Source organism: Carlito syrichta, unplaced genomic scaffold (genome assembly GCF_000164805.1).
Source record: "Carlito syrichta isolate Samal-C Ts95f unplaced genomic scaffold, Tarsius_syrichta-2.0.1 Scaffold307187, whole genome shotgun sequence".
NCBI lineage: Eukaryota > Metazoa > Chordata > Mammalia > Primates > Tarsiidae > Carlito > Carlito syrichta.
The window spans coordinates 580,114-597,779 of record NW_007251283.1 but is presented as its reverse complement, the minus strand read 5'-3'; the positions used below and the strand labels follow the sequence as shown (position 1 = coordinate 597,779).

Genomic DNA, 17,666 nt, shown 5'->3' with positions numbered 1-17,666 from the left:
GTCTGGGCGACAGAGTGAGACTCCAACTCAAAAAAAAAAAAAAAAAATTATCAGACAATTTGTATGAAAAATTATGGACAATTTGTTCCAAATCTGATGTTCTCTCCATGTAGTGAGGGTGGTGTATGAGTAGCCCTCTGTCCCTTCTGTCCCTTTCTTCACAAACCTGCCCTCGGTGCTGGAGCAGTGAAGTCGTGGATCAATAACTATGGTTGTGGCAGCAGGAAAGTACAAGCACACCAGACCCTTAATAACCTTAACAAAACATGTTCCTACAGAGTAGCAGTTCTCAAAGTGGGGTCCCTAAGGCCCTCCGAAGGGTCTGCCAGGTCGAAACCATTGCCAGAACAACACTAAGATGTGATCTGCCCTTTTCACTGGGCTGCTGTATGCACTGACAGAGCAGGAGCCCCCAGTGAGTGAAGCCACTTGGAACCGTGGCCCCATCAAGGCAACAGCACCAAACTCCAAACATACTCATAGTAAACACATCTGTCCACTTAAGAGTGTCTTTGATGCAGAAAAATAATAATTTCACTAAATTCTGAGGTATGAGGAAAGGTATTTTTGTATTCTATGTGACAAAACAAAATAGTGCAGACAGCTCTTCTGCTGCACACAAGTGCATTCACTGGTTCTCTCAAGGAAATGCACCTGTGCAATTGCTGTAGCTATGAGAAGAGCCAGCTGCTTTTTTCACAGAACACCATTTCTACTTGAAATACTATAATTGTTCAAACTTGGGTATTTGACAGACATTTTCTTGGCAAAGCCTCCACCAACAACCACTGGGAGAGGAGAACCTATTCAGTAAACGGTGCTGGGAAAACTGGCTGACCAAATGCAGAAAATTAAAACAAGACCCCTACCTGTCACCATACACAAAAATCAACTCCAAATGGATCAAAAGCCTAAATGTAAAATTTCAAACTGTAAGAATCTTAGAAAACTCAGGAGACACCCTTAAAGAAATTGGAATAGGCAACCAATTCCTGATAGACAAGAGGGACCTCATCAAACTAAAAAGCTTTTGCAAAGCAAAATAAATCATCAAGAGAGTGGGGAGACAGCTCACAGAATTGGAAAAAATATTTGCCCACTGTATATCAGGCCTAACATCCAGGATCTACAAGGAATTCAAATATGCCAAAAGGAAAAAAACAACCCTATCAAAAAGTGGGCAAAAGATATGAATAGACACTTCTCAAAAGACGACATATGAGCAGCCAACAGATACATGAAAAAATGCTCAGCCTCGACATTTTATCAAAAAACAAACAAGCGCACACACACAAAAAAAACCCACAAAAAAAACCATCTGTCACTTCTGTCAAGGAAACCATCTGTCACGGGAAAACAAGTGATGGCATTTGATGCTTTCAAGTGAGAATTAGAGCTTTGAAAACTTTTATCAGTCCCTGTGAACTTGACAAGATTCCCAGAAGTTATAGACTTTTCAGAATGATGGTGGCATTGACAAGGGTACTTTTAAAATATCATATTATCAAGGCCAGGTGCAGTGGCTCACGCCTATAATCTCGGCACTTTGGGAGGCTAAGGTGAGAGGACTGCCTAAGCCCATGGGTTCGAGACCAGCCTGAACAACTTGGCAGACCTCATCTCTACAACAAATCAAAAAATTAGTCAGGCGTGGTGGCGTGTGCCTGTTGTTTCAGCTACTTGGAAGGCTGGGGCGGAAGGATCCCCTGAGCCCAGCAGGTCAAGGCTGTGGTGGCCATGAGTATGTCACTGCACTTCAGCCTAGGCAACACAGTGAAACTCCAACTCAAAAAAAAAAAAAAAGTGTATATATATATGTATATATATATATATACATATATATATTGCATGATCAAATGTGTTAACATTTGGAAAATCTGCATCACTCTGTGAATGGTGTCTTCCAAGTGACCAATACACCATGTTACAAAATCATGTAGGGGTAAAGGAGATTTTAATGTGAGAGAGAAGAAAAAGTTCATCCATATGATTTCAGATGCCACAGTGTAACTAACTTTTAAGGAATTACCATTTGTCATTTGTAATTGCAACCTTTAGAGAAACTACCATTTGTCAATTTGAGGATATCAGTAAAGGATAATATTCACAATTATCTGAAAAGGTTATCAAAACACTCCTCCCATTTCCAACTACATGTCTGTCTGAGGCCAGATTTTCTTTATATACTTCAATCAAAACAACATATTCCAACAGATTGAATGCAGAATCCAGCTGCCTTCTATTAAGCCAGACATTAAAGAGGTTTGTAAAATTATAAAGCAATGCCACTCATCTCACTTGTTTTAAAAATACAGTCATTGCCGGGCTCGGTGGCTCAGCCTGTCATCCCGCGCCTTTGGGAGGCTGAGGTGAGTGGATTGCCTGAGCCCGCGGGTTCGAGACCCGCCTGGACAGGCGAGACCTCACCTCTATAATAAATTAGCCGGGTGTGGTAGCATGCACCTGTAGTTCCAGCTACTTGGAAGGCTGAGGCGGAAGGATCGCCAGAGCCCAGCAGGTCGAGGCTGTGGTGGCCGGAAGCGGCCACTGCACTCCAGTCTGGGCGACAGTGAGACTCCAACTCAAAAAAAAAAAAAAAAAAAAAATACAGTTATTTTACAAAACATGTCATTTATGTTAACATATTTGGGCTTATTATTTCAAAATAAAATTAATATTTTAAAATTTCTCAGTTTTATTTTCTAATGGTATAGTTGACAGATAAAACCCATATTAATTAAAGCGCTCTGGGGTCCTCTTTATAAGAGTATAAAGGGGTTCTGTGACTAGAAAGCTTGAGAACTGCTGCTAGAGAATATTTGTAATAGGCCAGTCTTGGGTCAGTGGGACTGAGAGTCACTCAACTAACAATTGCTGAATTTGTACAGTGCACTGGGAGTGAAGGTTACAAAAGGAAAAGAAAGCATTGTGCCACCAAGGAGTTCAGCTTAGCCGGCAGACACACAATAAAACAAATAAAACAGAGTTGATCATAATGCCACATGTGCAGTGGGAAAGGCATGGCTTTGAAGCAGAGCCTTGTTTGAAAGTGAGCCATGCTGGGCACGAGCTTGCATTCTCGAGGTTCAGTTTCTTCGTTATTTGCTTGAGGAGGACAACATAGGGCTTTACGCACTGCTACAAGGATTAAGTCAAATTACAAGTCTGAGCCGGGGGCTGTGCACCATGCTGCCACCAAACTCTTTCTCCTGGGCCACTGCCTGTCTCATAGGTCATCTCATACAGGCCAGGTGGCTAGTGATGAGTTTTCCATCCATTGAAATCACTGACTTTTGTCCTCAGTTATGATGGGATGTGCTTGGCATCAGTCCTACTAACCCTTGGAGAAATTAGGAATGATAATGACCTCTTTTTAAGTAGAAGTAATACACAACAGCAGGCCAACTCTTTAGTCAGAGATGAAGACGCTCATAAAACATGAAGAGAGTCCATGAAAGAAAATGTTGCAAATAATAACTGAGATTATAAGGGGACTATGATCAAGAATACAAGCGACTAAAAATACTATTATAAATAGAGTTTTTCCAAATGTAAGAAGGCAAGTGCCAAAAATAATTCTGAAAATAATTTTACCTGGTCTAGATCCAGAGAAGAATAAACGATTTTCCCTTTGTCATCTCCAGAGAACAATTTCATTCCATTGGGGCTCCAAGCCAGAGCTGTAATGCTATTTTTGTGAATACCAGTGACATCAAATCTCCGAAGCTATGAATAAATGACAAAAATACACACACAAAAAAGAAAAGGTAAATACTGTGAGCTGGGACGTGAGGACAGGGCAAGATACAATCACTCCTATTTATGGATGAGCTGGTTTCCCCATTTTGTCTTCAACGCAGAACCCTGAACAAAGTTTCATGTGTCTGTTTGCCTTTGAAACCCACAGAGAAGACTCCACTAGGCAGAAATGAAATCACCCACATGTGCTTTATGCCAAGTGTTCAATCAGGAATAAGAATATTATCCAATTATAAACCGTTAGCTTTCCTGAGAATAAATTTTCTAAGCAGATGAGGATTTCTCATTTTAAAATCCATGAATAATTTGTCAACAAGTTAAGAAGTGCTAAAATGAGTCATACTTACCTGTTTATTTCTCCCTGGCAGTGAAGATACAAGCTGAAAGACGGCAACCCTGCCAGAGGCGGTGCCTGCTGCCACCAGGTCATCAAAGCAGCTCAGCAGCTTCACCACAGTGATGGATTCTGTTTTCCCCTACAAGAGGCAACATTCAACACAAATGGATCTGTAACCAGGCAGACTTTGAAAACGCAAAACAAGGAAGACATTAGCAAAGGAATGGAAGACTTCATCTGGCTGCAGCTTGCATATATTCATTTTAATTTTTAAAGTTAAACAATTTTTTCTAGAGACAAGGTCTCACTGTCACACAGGTTGGAGTGCAGTGGCACAATTGTAGCTCACTGCAGCCTCAAATTCCTGGGCTCAAGCCACCCTTCTCACCCTCTCAAGTGGCTGGGACTACAGACACTCGTCACCATACCCAGCTGATATATATATTTTTTGAATCAGAGTCCCTCTGTTGCCCAGGCTGGAGTGCAGTGGTACCCTCACGGCCACTGCAGCTTCGATCTGCTGGGCTCCAGCGATCCTTCCACTTCAGCCTGCCAAGTAGCTGGAACTACAGGTGTGCACCACCATGCCCAGATAATTTTTTGACTTACCGTAGAGACAGGGTCTCACCATGTTGCCCATGCTGTTCTCAAACCCATGGGCTCAGGCAATCCTCTTGCCTTCCCCTCCCAAAGTGCTGAGATTATAGGTATGAGCCACCATGCCTGGCCCCAGCTATTAAAATTTTTTTTTTTGTATAGATAAGGTCTTACTATATTGCCCAGGCTGGTCTCAAACTCCTGGGCTTAAGTGATCCTCCCACCTTGGCCTCTCAAAGTGCTGGAATTACAGGTGTGAGCCACCATACCCAGCTCACCATACTGTTTTCCATAGTGGCTGCATCATTTTACATTCCCAACAAAGGTGCGCAAGGGTTCCAGTTCCTCATATCCTCGTCACTTGCTATTTCCTGTTTTTTAGATATATATGTCATCCTAATAGGTGTGATGTGCAGTTTGGCTTTGCAATGCCCTAATGATTAGTGATGTTCAGCATCTTTTCATATGCTTATTGGTCATCTGTTATCTTCTCTGGAGAAGCATCTATTTTCACGTTCTTTGCCCTTTAAGACGTCCATTCTACTCAAGGCAATCTACAGATTTAATGTAATACCCATTAAATTGCTAGCAGCATTCTTCTCAGACCTGGAAACGACCATACAGGAATTCACATGGAAACATAAACTACCATGAATAACCAAAACAATCCTCAGCCCAAAAAAAAAAAAAAGTAGGAGGTATCACACTCCCAGACTTTAAACATTATTATAAAGATACAATAACCGAAACAGCCTGGTATTGGTACAAGAACAGGCACACAGACCAATGGAACAGGATAGAGATTCCAGAAGCAAAACCTCAATTTCTCAACCAAGCCTCCATCACCAACCACCAGGGAGAGGAGAACCTATTCAGTAAATGGTGCTGGGAAAACTGGTTGATCACATGCAGAAGAATGAAACAGGACCTCTACCTATCACCATATACAAAAATCAATTCTAATTGGATCCACAAACTGGGGAAAAATATTTGCCAACTGTATATCTGACAAAGGCCTAACATCTAGGATCTACAAGAAACTCAAATGTGCCAAAAGTTAAAAAAAAAACAGTCCCATTATGAAGTGGGCAAAAGGTATGAATAGACACTTCTTGTTTTTTTTTTTTTTTTTTTTGAGTTGGAGTCTCACTCTGTCGCCCAGACTGGAGTGCAGTGGCACGCTCCTGGCTACCACAGCCTCGACCTGCTGGGCTCCGGTGATCCTTCCGCTCAGTCTTTCGAGTAGCTGGAACTACAGGCGCGCGCTACCACGCCCGGCTAATTTTTTTGATTTATTGTAGAGATGAGGTCTTGCCAAGTTGCCCAGGCAGGTCTCGAACCAGCGGGCTCAGGCAATCCACTCACCTCAGCCTCCCAAAGCGCTGGGATTACAGGCTGAGCCACTGAGCCTAGCTTCTTATTTTTTAATGTATGCATGTAAAGTTATAAATTTTCCCTTTAGCACTGTTTTTGCTGGATGTCATAAATTTTGATATGTTGTATTTTCATTGTCATTCATTTAAAAATAAATTTAAAAAATAAATTTCCCTTGCAATTTCTTTGTTGATCCACTAGATGTTTAACAATGCATGGCTTAATTTACACGAATCTGTAAATTTCCCAGTTTTCCTTCTGTTACTGATTTCTTTTTTCCTTTTTTTTTTGAGTTGAAGTTCACTCTGTTGCCCAGGCTGGAGTGCAGTAACATGCTCATGGCTACCGCAGCTTCGACTTGCTGGGCTAAGGTGATCCTTATGCCTCAGTGTTCCAAATAGCTGGAACTAGAGGCATGTGCCACCATGCCCAGCTAATTTTTTTGATTTATTGTAGAGATGCAGACTCGTCACGTTGCTCAGGCTGGTCTCAAATCCCTGAGCTTGGGCAATCCTCTTGCCTCCACCTCCCAAAGTGTTGGGATTACAGGCATGAGCCACTGCACCCAGCCTGTTACTGATTTCTAACTTTATTCTGTTGTGGATGCAATGAGAAGATATTATGAATGATCTGCATATTTTTCAATCTATCGAGTCCTAATATGTGACCTAACATCTGTTCTTTCCTGGAAAAGTCCCCTGGGTATTTCAGAATGTTTATACTATTGTTGTTGGATAGAGTGTTCTGTTTATGTCTGTTAGATCTAGTTGATTTATCATGTTAAGTTTTCTTATTGCCCGGCGCAGTGGCTCAAGCCTGTAATCCCAGCACTTTGGGAGGTCAAGGCAAGAGGATTACCTGGGCTCAGGGGTTCAAGACCAGCCTGGGCAACTTGTTCAGACCTCATCTCTACAATAAATAATAATAAAAAATAAGCTAGGCACAGTAGCACACACTTGTATTTCCAGCTACTTGAAAGGCTGAGGTAGAAGGATCTCCTGAGCACAGTAGGTTGAGGCTGCAGTGGCCGTGAGCAGAGTGCCATTGCATTTTAGACTTGGTGACAGAGTAAGACTCCCACTCACACACACACACAAATTTCCTTATTTATCTTCTGTCTGATTTTCCTATCCATTATTGAGAGAAAGTCTATAAAGTTTCCAACTGTTTTTTCTAGAACTATTTCTCCCTGCAATTTTGTAACCTTTTCTGATGTAAAGTCTGGTATTAGCCACTCCTGCTTTCTTTTGGTTACTATTTGCATAGAATATCTTTTCCCATCCTTTTACCAAACCTATGTTTGTCTTTGGATCTAAAGTGAGTCTCTTGTACATAGCATATAGCAAGATTATGTTTCTATACGTATTTTGAGTTTCTGTCTTGATTGGAGAGTTCAATCCATTTACATTTGAAGTAATTACTGATAAGGAGAGACTTATTTCTGTCATATTGCTATTTGTTTTATATGTGCCTTATAGTTTGTTTTTGTTTTTTTTTGAGTAAGACTCATTCTGTCATCTAGGCTGGAGGGCAGTGGCACACTCATGGCCACCACAGCCTTGACCTGCTGGGCTCAGATGATTCTTCCACCTCAGCCTTCCAAGTAGCTGGAACCACAGGTATGAGCCACCACATCTGGCTAATTTTTTTATTTATTGTAGAGACGAGATCTTGCCAAGTTGCCCAGGCTGGTCTCCAGACTCAGACAATCCTCTTGCCTCCGCCTCCCAAAGTGCTGGGATTACAGGTGTCAGCCACCATGCTCAACATATAATATTAGCTTTTAATAGTTAGCCATGTACTTACCTTTATCGAGATCTTCATTTCTTCATATGGCTTCAAATTATTGTTTAACGTCCTTTTATTTCCCTCTGCAGTACTCTCTTAAGTATCTCTTATAGGACAGGTGAAATTCCTCCATTTTTGTTTACCTGAGAATGTCTTAATTTCTTCCTCGCTTTTGAAGGACAGTTTTGCTGGATATTAGATTAGTTGACAATTTTTGTTCTTTTGGCACTTTGAACATATCAGCCCACTGACTTCTGGTCTTCAGTTTCTGATGAAAAATCTGATTTTTCTGAGTTGCAGTCTCACTCCATTGCCCAGGTTGGAGTGCAGTGGCACACTCACAGCTATCCCAGCATCGACCTGCTGGGATCCAGCAATCCTTCTGCCTCAGCCTTCCAAGTAGCTGGAACTACAGGTGCGCGCTACCGTATCCGGCCAATTTTTGATTTATTGTAGAGACGAGGTCTTGCCAAGTTGCCTGGGCAGGTCTCAAACCTCCCAAAGTGCTGGGATTACAGGCTGAGCCCCCAAGCCCGGCCTGGAAAAAAAACCTGATTTTATCTTTTTTTTTTTAAGATATAGGGTCTCGCTCTGTCACCCAGGCTGGAGTGCAGTGGCACAATCATAACCCACTGCAGTCTCGACTTCCTGGGCTCAAGCAATTCTCCTGCCTCAGCCTCTCAAACAGCTAAGACTACAGGTGCACACCACCAATGCTTGGCTAATTTTTTTCCCTTTATTGCTAGAGACCGGGCCTTACTATCTTGCCAAGACTGGCCTTAATTTCCTAGCCTTAAGTGATTTTCCCACCTCAGCCTTCCAAAGAATTGGATTACAGGCATGAGCCACTTTATTATCTTATTGAAGTTCCCTTGTGTGTGAATGAGTCATTTCTCTCTGGCTTCTTTGAAGATTCTTTCTTAGGCTCTGGGTTTTGGAAGTTTAATTATAATGTGTCTTGGTATGGGTCTCTTTGAGTTTATCTTACTTGGAGCTAAACTTGTTACATGTTTATATTCATGTCTCTCATCAAATATGGGAAGTTTCCAGACATTATTTCTTCATATATTCTCTCTCTCTTTTCCTTCAATAACTCCCACAAAACAAATGTTAGTCTGCTTAATGATTTCCCAAAATTTCTTAGGTTCTATTATTTATCTTTAAATTTTCTCCTGTTTCTCAAACTGGGTAATTTAAATTGTCCCATTTTCAAGTTTGCTGATTCTTTCTTCTGCATGCTCAAACCTACCTTTGAATCCCTCTGGTGAATTTTTCACCTCAGTTGTTGTACTTTAAAACTCCAGAATTCTTATTGGTTTCTTTTGTGTATGTGTGTGTGTGTTGGAGTCTCACTCCATTGCCCAGACTGGAGTGCAGTGGCATGCTCACAGCCATCCCAGCGTCGACCTGCTGGGGCTCCGGCGATCCTTCCGCCTCAGTCTTCAAGTAGCTGGAACCACATGTGTACGCTACTGTGCCCGGCTAATTTTATTGATTTTATTGTAGAGACGAGGGCTCGCCAAGTTGCCTGGGCTGGTCTCGAACCCACGGGCTCAAGCAATCCACACGTCTCGGTCTCCCAAAGTGCTGGGGTTAAAGGCTAACCACTAAGCCTGGCCTTATTGGTTTCTTTTTAGCTTTCTTTTTTTCAAGATAGAACCTCAATCTGTCATCCAGGCTGAAGTGTGGTGCAATCATAGTTTACTGCTGCTCTGAACTCTTGGGCTCACGCAATCCTTCTGCCTCAGCCTTCTGAGTAGCTGGGACTACAAGCATGCACCATCATGCCCAGCTAATTTTTTGTTTTTTGTAGAGATGAGATCTTGCTATATTGCCCAGGTTGTTCTCAAACTCCTGGCCTCAAACAATCCTCCCACCTCAGCCTACCAAAGTTCTAGGATTACAGTCATGAGCCACTGTACTCAGCCAGGTTTTCTATACTTTTTATTGATATTGACATTTTATTCAGACACCTTTTTTTGTTGTTTGTTTTTTGCTTTTCTCCACATCTTCTTTTAGTTCTTTCAGTATCTTTAAGACAACTTTTAAAATCTTTGTCTAGGTCCATTACGTGATGTTTCTCAGGGACGATTTTTACTGATTTTTTTTCTTGAAAAGGACCATATTTTCCTGTTTCTTTGTGTAACTCACAATTTTCTGTTGGACATTTGGATCTAATAATGTGGTAACTCAGAAAAGCAAATTCTCCCCTTCCCAAATTTGCTGGGTTTCTTTCTTTCTTCTTCCTTCCTTTCAACTGTAAGCTGTTTCTGTGCAAAAATCAGCCTATGATATAAACTTAAGATTTTCTCAGGTCTTCTCCATGCTTGTATCTTTTCCTGGGCATACACAGTCACTTTCTAATTTTCCCTCATACACATAGTTGCTTTTCAATGTCCTATTCTTTATTTTATGTATTTATGTATGTACATATATATGCATGTAATTATTTATTTTGAGTTGGAGTCTCACTCTGTCACCCAGGCTGGAGTGCAATGTCATGCTCATGGCCACTGCAGCCTTGACCTGCTGGGCTCAGGCAATCCTTCTCCCTCAGCCTTCCAAGTAGCTGGAACTACAGGTGTGTACCACCACACCTGGCTAATTTTTTGATGTATTGTAGAGACAAGGTCTCACCAAGTTGCCCAGGGTGGTCTTGAACCTCTGAGCTCAGTCAATCCTCTTGCCTCAGCCTCCCTAAATGCTGAGATTACAGACATGAGCCACCATGCCTGGCATCAAGTCCTATTCTTTAATATCTGGCTCCCAATAAGGGGGGAAAAAAAGAACAATGGGAGAAGGAGCACCAGCTCTTTAAATCTGGAAGTCACTTCAATTTAAGTGGGGAGGAAGTTGCAACAATGGGGGAAGATGTAAAAACAATGGCAGCACACTTCTTTGACTGTACCTGTGTGGTAAGTAGCAGCAATCAGCCGGGCACACTCCTATAATCCCAGCACTTTGGGAGGCCGAGGTAAGAGGATTGCCTGAGCCCACAGGTTTGAGACCAGCTGGGCAACTTGTTGAGACCTCATCTCTATAATACATTAAAAAATTGGCCAGGTATGGTGGTGTGTGCCTGTAGTTCCAGTTACTTGGAAAGCTGAGGCAAAAGGATCGCTGGAGTCCAGCAGGTTGAGGCTGCAGTGGCTGTGAGTGTGCTCCACTGCACTCCAGCCTGGGTGACAGAGTGAGATTCCAACTCATAAAAGAAGTAGCAATCAGAGGACAGACCCCAAATATACAGAAAACAGGATATTTTTTGCCTATCCTTGCTCCCATAAGCTGCTGTAGGAACATGTGATAGCTGCCTTCCACAGGTCTAGAGGTATGAGGTAGGTAGGTGCTACTTGTGCTAAGAGTTGAAATTGACCAGAATTAACCACAATTTACCATCCAAGCCTTCCCTAGAAGTTGCAAGCCTCAAAAGACTCTGGAGTTGCAAAATAGTTAGACAGATTCCGTCAGTGCAATTATCACCTAGGTGTGGAGAGAGGTTATTGGTATCACCTAGGTGTGGAGAGAGGTTATTGGTGCCTCGTATTCCAACATCTTCCCAGAATTCTCTCTGTCCTTTCTAGATTTTTAATCCTTCAAATGAAAAAACAAACAAACCAGAAAAAACTCTACCTTATTTTGAATAAAGAAAATGCTGATCAATCAAGCATGAATTTACTGAGTTCTTATCAAAGAGTACTAAAGAGCTTCAACAAGAGGTATTTCCAAAAAACAAACAACAACAAAAACAAGTGAAAAAATTCAGGAGTCTAGAGTCAGAACTGTCCCAGATCCCATTTCTACTTTATCAGTCTCGACAAGGACAAGTCATGTAATCATTTGAAGTGTACTTGCTGTCTACAATCTACCTGCCTCACAGGTTGACTGAGAGGATTAATGAGATTATGCACCTAAATGTGATTTATAAACTGATTCCTGGCATATTTTGGTTCTCAGATCAACAGTCATATTAAATAAGATTGACTCAAGCATAATATATTGATGTATTAAAAAGCAAGTGCACAAGTACTGCACACAGATATTCAGGCTTCCAGCCCATCTGAGTGATCTTTTTTATTTTGAAAGTAGCCATTCAGAAAATTATACAACTGTTTTGACCTTGCTAAGATCTATGACAATGTCTTCAGTAAACTTTTCAAATCTCTGATACAGTAAAGTATATAGTAGTCAATCTGACAGATTTGTAAGAATACCCTCCTTGTCCCGAGTAAAACTAAAGTAGGTCACAGTCCTGGCCCTCTTAAAGTTTAGCTTAGCAATGAGACAGGCACATGAAAAGCTGCCCACGGCAAGTGGAGGTGGTAATGATGGAGCTCACTTTCATCTGGTACTTTACAGCTTTCAGGGTATTCTCATGGGTTATAAATATATCTAGTGCCAGATCGTGGGCTAGGCTAAGAGATTTGGATCTTGAGCTACAGGAAAGAAAAGGGGGATCCCTTGGAAATTACTGATTTTGCCAGTGTCCGTCAGAGGCATTTCTGATAACCACGATTAAGAGCAGGATGGAGGAAGGAAGGAGGAGGAGGGCCAGGAAGACCAGTTGGGGGCCTTTTGTAATAGTTCAGCTGGAGGAAGTAAGGGCCTAGTCTAGAAAAGTGGCAAACAGATCGAGCACATCCTCAAATAGAAGGGCTTAATAAAAAGAGAAAAGGAAAGGCACGAAGGCAGTAAAACTGTGATGAAGACCTTGTTAGAATGATGACAGCAACAATGAAAACCGCATAGCGGCTTGTCGTTATTGTTTTCCTGTGCCAGGCAACTTGTTAAGCACGTCATATGTGTTACTGAATCCTTAACAACCTATGTGGGTAGGTGCTGTAGTTATTTTCATGTTACAAGTAAGTCCCTTATTTATCTAAGGTTTCGCAGCTAGTGAGAATCAAGTCAGGATTCACATACAAGTATGACTCTCTCCAGAGACCCAGTTCTGAGCTTTATGCTTTCTCTGTAAGTGAATCAAACAGACTTGTTAATGGATGGTGTGGCAGGCTTGTGGAGAGAAAGTGAACAAAAGAGCTTTTACGATTTCGAGTTGGGTAACATGAGATTGAAGGTACCACTAGCAGAATTCACTGACATTGCTTTGAACGGAAAAGGTGATGTAATATATTTTACATGTGCAGAGTCTTGTCATGGTAACAGGATGTTGAAACAAAAATATTTCCCTAGGAATTTGTTTTTTGTTGTTGTTGTTTTTTTTGTTGTTTTTTTTTTAAGAGACAAAGTCTCACTCTGTTGCCTGGGCTGGAGTGCAGTGCCACTATCATAGCTCACTGTAATTTTGAATTCCTAGGCTCAAGAAATCCTCCCTCCAGCCTCAGGCTCCTGAGTAGTTAGGATGACAGCTGTACACCACCGTGCCAGGCTAATATTTTGCAGAAACGAGGTCATGTTATATTGCTCAGGTTGGTCTCAAACTCCTGGCATCAAGTGATCCTCCCACCTCAGCCTCCCAAAACACTGGGATTATAGGTTTGAGCCACAGTGCCCAGATGGAATTTGTAATTATAAAAATTACCACATCAGGAATTGCAATGAATTACTAGAGATCTTGCCAAGTCATAGCACAAGGTCAAAACAGTTGTGTAATTTTTCTGAGTGAATAGTTCCAAAATAAAAATAATCATGTATGTGGGCTAGAAGCCTCACATCTATGTGCAGTACTTAAACGTGTGTATGTTTTTATTTATTTTTAATTTTTTGATTTTTTATTTTTTTGAGTTGGAGTCTCACTCTGTCACCCAGACTGAAGTGCAGTGGCTGCTCCCGGCCACCACAGCCTCCACCTGCTGGACTCCGGCGATCCTTCTGCCTCAGCCTTCCAAGTAGCTGGAACTACAGGCGTACGCTACCAAACCTGGCTAACTTTTGATTTATTGTAGAGATGAGGTCTCACCAAGTTGCCCAGGCAGGTCTCGAACCCATGGGCTCAGGCAATCCACTCACCTCAGTCTCCCAAAGGCACGGGATTACAGGCTGAGCCACTGAGCCCGGCTGTGTGTTTTTATTTTTTTGAGTCGGGTCTCACTCTGTCACCCAGGCTGGAGTGCAGCGGCACGATTATGGCTCATTGCAGCTTCTATCTCCTGGGATCAAGCAATCCTCCTACCTCAGCCTTTCAAGCAGCTGGAACTACAGATGTAGGCCACCAAGCCTGGCTAATTTTTATTTATTTTATTTTAGGTAGAGACAGGGTCTTGCTATGTTGCCCAGGCTGGTCTCAAACTCCTGGACTCAAGCAGTCCTCCCACCTTGGCCTCCCAAAGTGCTGAGATTACAGGTATAAACCATCATGCCCAGTCTCACATGCTTTTCAATAAACCAGTGAGCCAGTCTTTGAGTTAATGGTATTTAATACAATTATTAAATGTCATGGTTCTTGCCCTAAAAACCAAAACAACCCAAAAATTAGACTATCAACACTTTATAGTTCAGACAGAAACAGAATATGAGGTTTCAACTTTGCACAATACATAGTCTAGCTATTCCAAGACATCTCTCTCCAAACACCTAAAAATGCTGAGTAAAATACATAACAGGCTTTTAAACGCATAGCTGAGTCTTCAAGAATGTAAGGAAAATCTGCAGGAGCCAGAAACAAAAAGAATGCTGCCAAACCAGAACAGAAGCCAGCCCTGAAGCTGCAGGTGACCCTGCAACTATCTGGAAACACCTGGAGCCTTGGCTTTCAGAGTCAGGTGGATCAGGTGGGGAACTGGAGCTGATATTCTCTGCAAAAGTCAGGACCTCTGAGGGCCTAACCCCAAGAGAAAGAGGAAGAGAGGGAAAAGTCGATTTGCTGGCACATGGAATGACAAGAAAAACTGTCTTATCTCAGGCACTAATCAGAATGAATAAAAAATAATCCTAACTGAGAATCTGTCATCACAAGATTGCCCTACTCTGCATCAGAGGTTGAATTTATTGTCCCTTTCCACTCAAAGGAAGCTCCATCCGACAGTTAATCTGAAGTGCTTCTATGTTGATAGCACTCCAAAGGGCTTGGCACTGGTACATAAACCCCATCTGTGCAACCCAGTCCCAACCCAGTCCCTCAGGATTCTCACGTTAGGATCAGCCAAATAACTCATAATTAGAAATCACCATACGGAAGCAGGCCCATGGAAGAGTCAACTAAAACAAGAAATAATAGTACTGAACAGCCCCAAGTGTTTCATGTAGATCAAATAGACACAAAACATAAAAGAAATATGCTTTACATGTTTTAAAAACTAAAAAAGAAATTGAAATGAAAGCAAAGAACAAGCTACCATCAGAAAGAGAGAGAAAAGAACCAAGATAATTTAAAATCTCACTGTATGGAATAGCAAATTAGTCACAGCTGGGAAAAAAGTATTGCACTAGATGACAGTCTGAGGAAATTATCTACTATGCAACAAAGAAATAAAAAGATAGAAAATATGAAAGAGAAGTTTAGAGATAAAGATAGAGGATAGAATATGAAGTTCCAACATACATATAATTGGGAGTTCAGAAGGGAAGAAAAGAGAGGATAAGAGAAAGCAATATCTTCAGCGATAAAGAATAACATATTCCAAAATGGATTTAAGACATGTATCCCCAGAAACTTAAGCTTTGCACAAGATTAATAAAAAGAAATACACATATATACATCTTATAGTGAAACAGTAGAACCTCAAAGACAGGGATATTAATATCAGAAATAAAAGACAAATGATGGAAAATGAATAATTATTTAAAAACAGACTTCTTGGGCTGGGCATGGTGGTTTAAGCCTGTGATCCCAGCACTTTGGGAGGCCAAGGTGAGAGGATTGCCTGAGTCTACTAGGAGTTCGAGCCTGGGCAACTTGGTGACACCTCATCTCTACAATAAATAAAAAAATTAGCCAGGTGTGTGGTGTAGTGGCGCATGCCTACACTTCCAGCTACTTGGAAGGCTGAGGTAGAAGGATCACCTGAGTCCAGCAGGTTGAGGCTGTGGTGGCTGTGAGCATCCCACTGCACTCCAGTCTGGGTAACAGAATGAGACTCTGACAATGAATGAATGAATGAATGAATAAATAAATAAATAGACTTCTTGGCCAGGTATGGTAACTCATGCCTATAAAGCCAACACTTTGGGAGGTCAAAGCAAGCAGATTGCTTGAGCCCAGAAGTTTGAGAGCAACCTGGGAAACATAGCAAGATCTCATCTCTACCCAAAAAAAAAGAAGAATTAGCCAGGTGTGGTAGTACACACCTGTAGTCCCAGCTACTTGAGAGGCTGAGATACAAGAATTGCCTGAGCCCAGGAGGTAGAGGCTGTAGTGAGATGTAATCATGCTACTGCCCTCCAGTCTGGGTGACTGAGTGAGACCCATACTCAAAAAAATAAAAACAAACAACCACCCCCCCAAAAATAACTTTAGGCATTCAAGGCTCGAACTCACCATCAATATCTTTTTTGGCAGTATTTCTATTTCGTGAAATCAATCCCCTATTTAACATATTTTTAAAAAAATCCTTAGCCGGGTTCGGTGGCTCAGCCTATAATCCCACGCTTTGGGAGGCAGAGGTGAGTGGATTGCCTGAGACAGCGGGTTCGAGACCTGCCTGGACAACTTGGCGAGACCTCATCTCTAAAATAAATAAAAGATTAGCTGGGCATGGTAGCGTGCGCCTGTAGTTCCAGCTACTTGGAAGCCTGAGGTGGAAGGATCGCCGGAGCCCAGCAGGTCGAGGCTGCGGTGGCCGGGAGTGGCCACTGCACTCCAGTCTGGGCAACAGAGTGAGACTCCAACTCAAAAAAAAAAAAAAAAAATTGTTTTTTCTGGCCAGGTGTAGTGGCTCACATCTGTAATTCTAGCACTTTGGGAGGCTGAGATGAGAGGATTGTGGTGTATGCCTATAGTTCCAGCTACTCGGAAGACTGAGATGGAAGGATTGCCTAAATCAGCAGGACAAGGCTGTGATAGCTGTGAACATGCCACTGCACTCCAGCCTGAGAAACAGAGTGAGACTCTAACTCAAAAAGGGGGGGTGGATTTACTGCACTAACACCATTAAAATATCTATCTAGTATTGTCTTTCAAATAAGTCTGCAAATAGAAATAAACTTTAGTCATGTAGAATAGACTATCTAAAAGATTTGCTAAAGTTTAAAATGAGATGTGCACTGAAGTGGTGTCGAACAGTTAAGTGCTTACTGTGGGGGACATAAACAAGGGGGCTGCCTTTAGGGGGTTTCACAGTCTAGGGAAAGGAACAAGACACATCAACAAATATGAGAACAAAGCATTACTGGCACTGACACCAATGTAGAGGTGGATCGGGGGAGGATGTGGCTTGCTCTGCTAGGTGCAGGAGAGGGGAGGGCAGGCAGGTAACTGCCTTTAGGATGCCAGTTGGCTAAATACAAAGTACCTTATTTTATGGTATTGTCTTTGTCTTTATTTTTAAAACAATAACCATATATATGGGGGTGCCAAAAAATGTATACACACTTTAAGAAATGTTATCTACGAATTACTTTTTGAAGTTGAATTAAATTACAGTAGCAATGTGTAGTATAATATTAGCTCAGCTGTGCTTCTGCCATTTTCCTTGACTGTCCTGCCTGTTGCATGGTGACGCTAGCATTCATTTGATCAACGCCATCTTTTGAGTGAACATCATACTTAAAATGTGTATACATGTTTTTGGCACTCCTTATGTATATGACTACATATAACATTACATGTGCAGCTTAAAGAGGTAGCATAAAGTGAACACCCATGTAATCCCCATCTAGCTTGGAAAAGAAGCCATTAACAACACTTTTGAAATTC

The 17,666-nt window shown here is 41.8% G+C and overlaps 1 protein-coding gene across 1 annotated transcript in view; it reads right to left on the bottom strand.

Annotated features, from left to right (window-relative positions):
• TECPR2 (tectonin beta-propeller repeat containing 2) overlaps positions 1 to 17,666 on the bottom strand; it is a 109,035-nt gene that overhangs the window by 70,927 nt on the left and 20,442 nt on the right. The window contains exons 3-4 of the mRNA XM_008064091.1: positions 4,107 to 4,235; positions 3,595 to 3,726 (exon numbers count right to left, since the gene is read on the bottom strand). Of these exons, the coding sequence (XP_008062282.1) occupies positions 3,595 to 3,726; positions 4,107 to 4,235 (261 nt within the window). The remainder of the gene's footprint in view (positions 1 to 3,594; positions 3,727 to 4,106; positions 4,236 to 17,666) is intronic.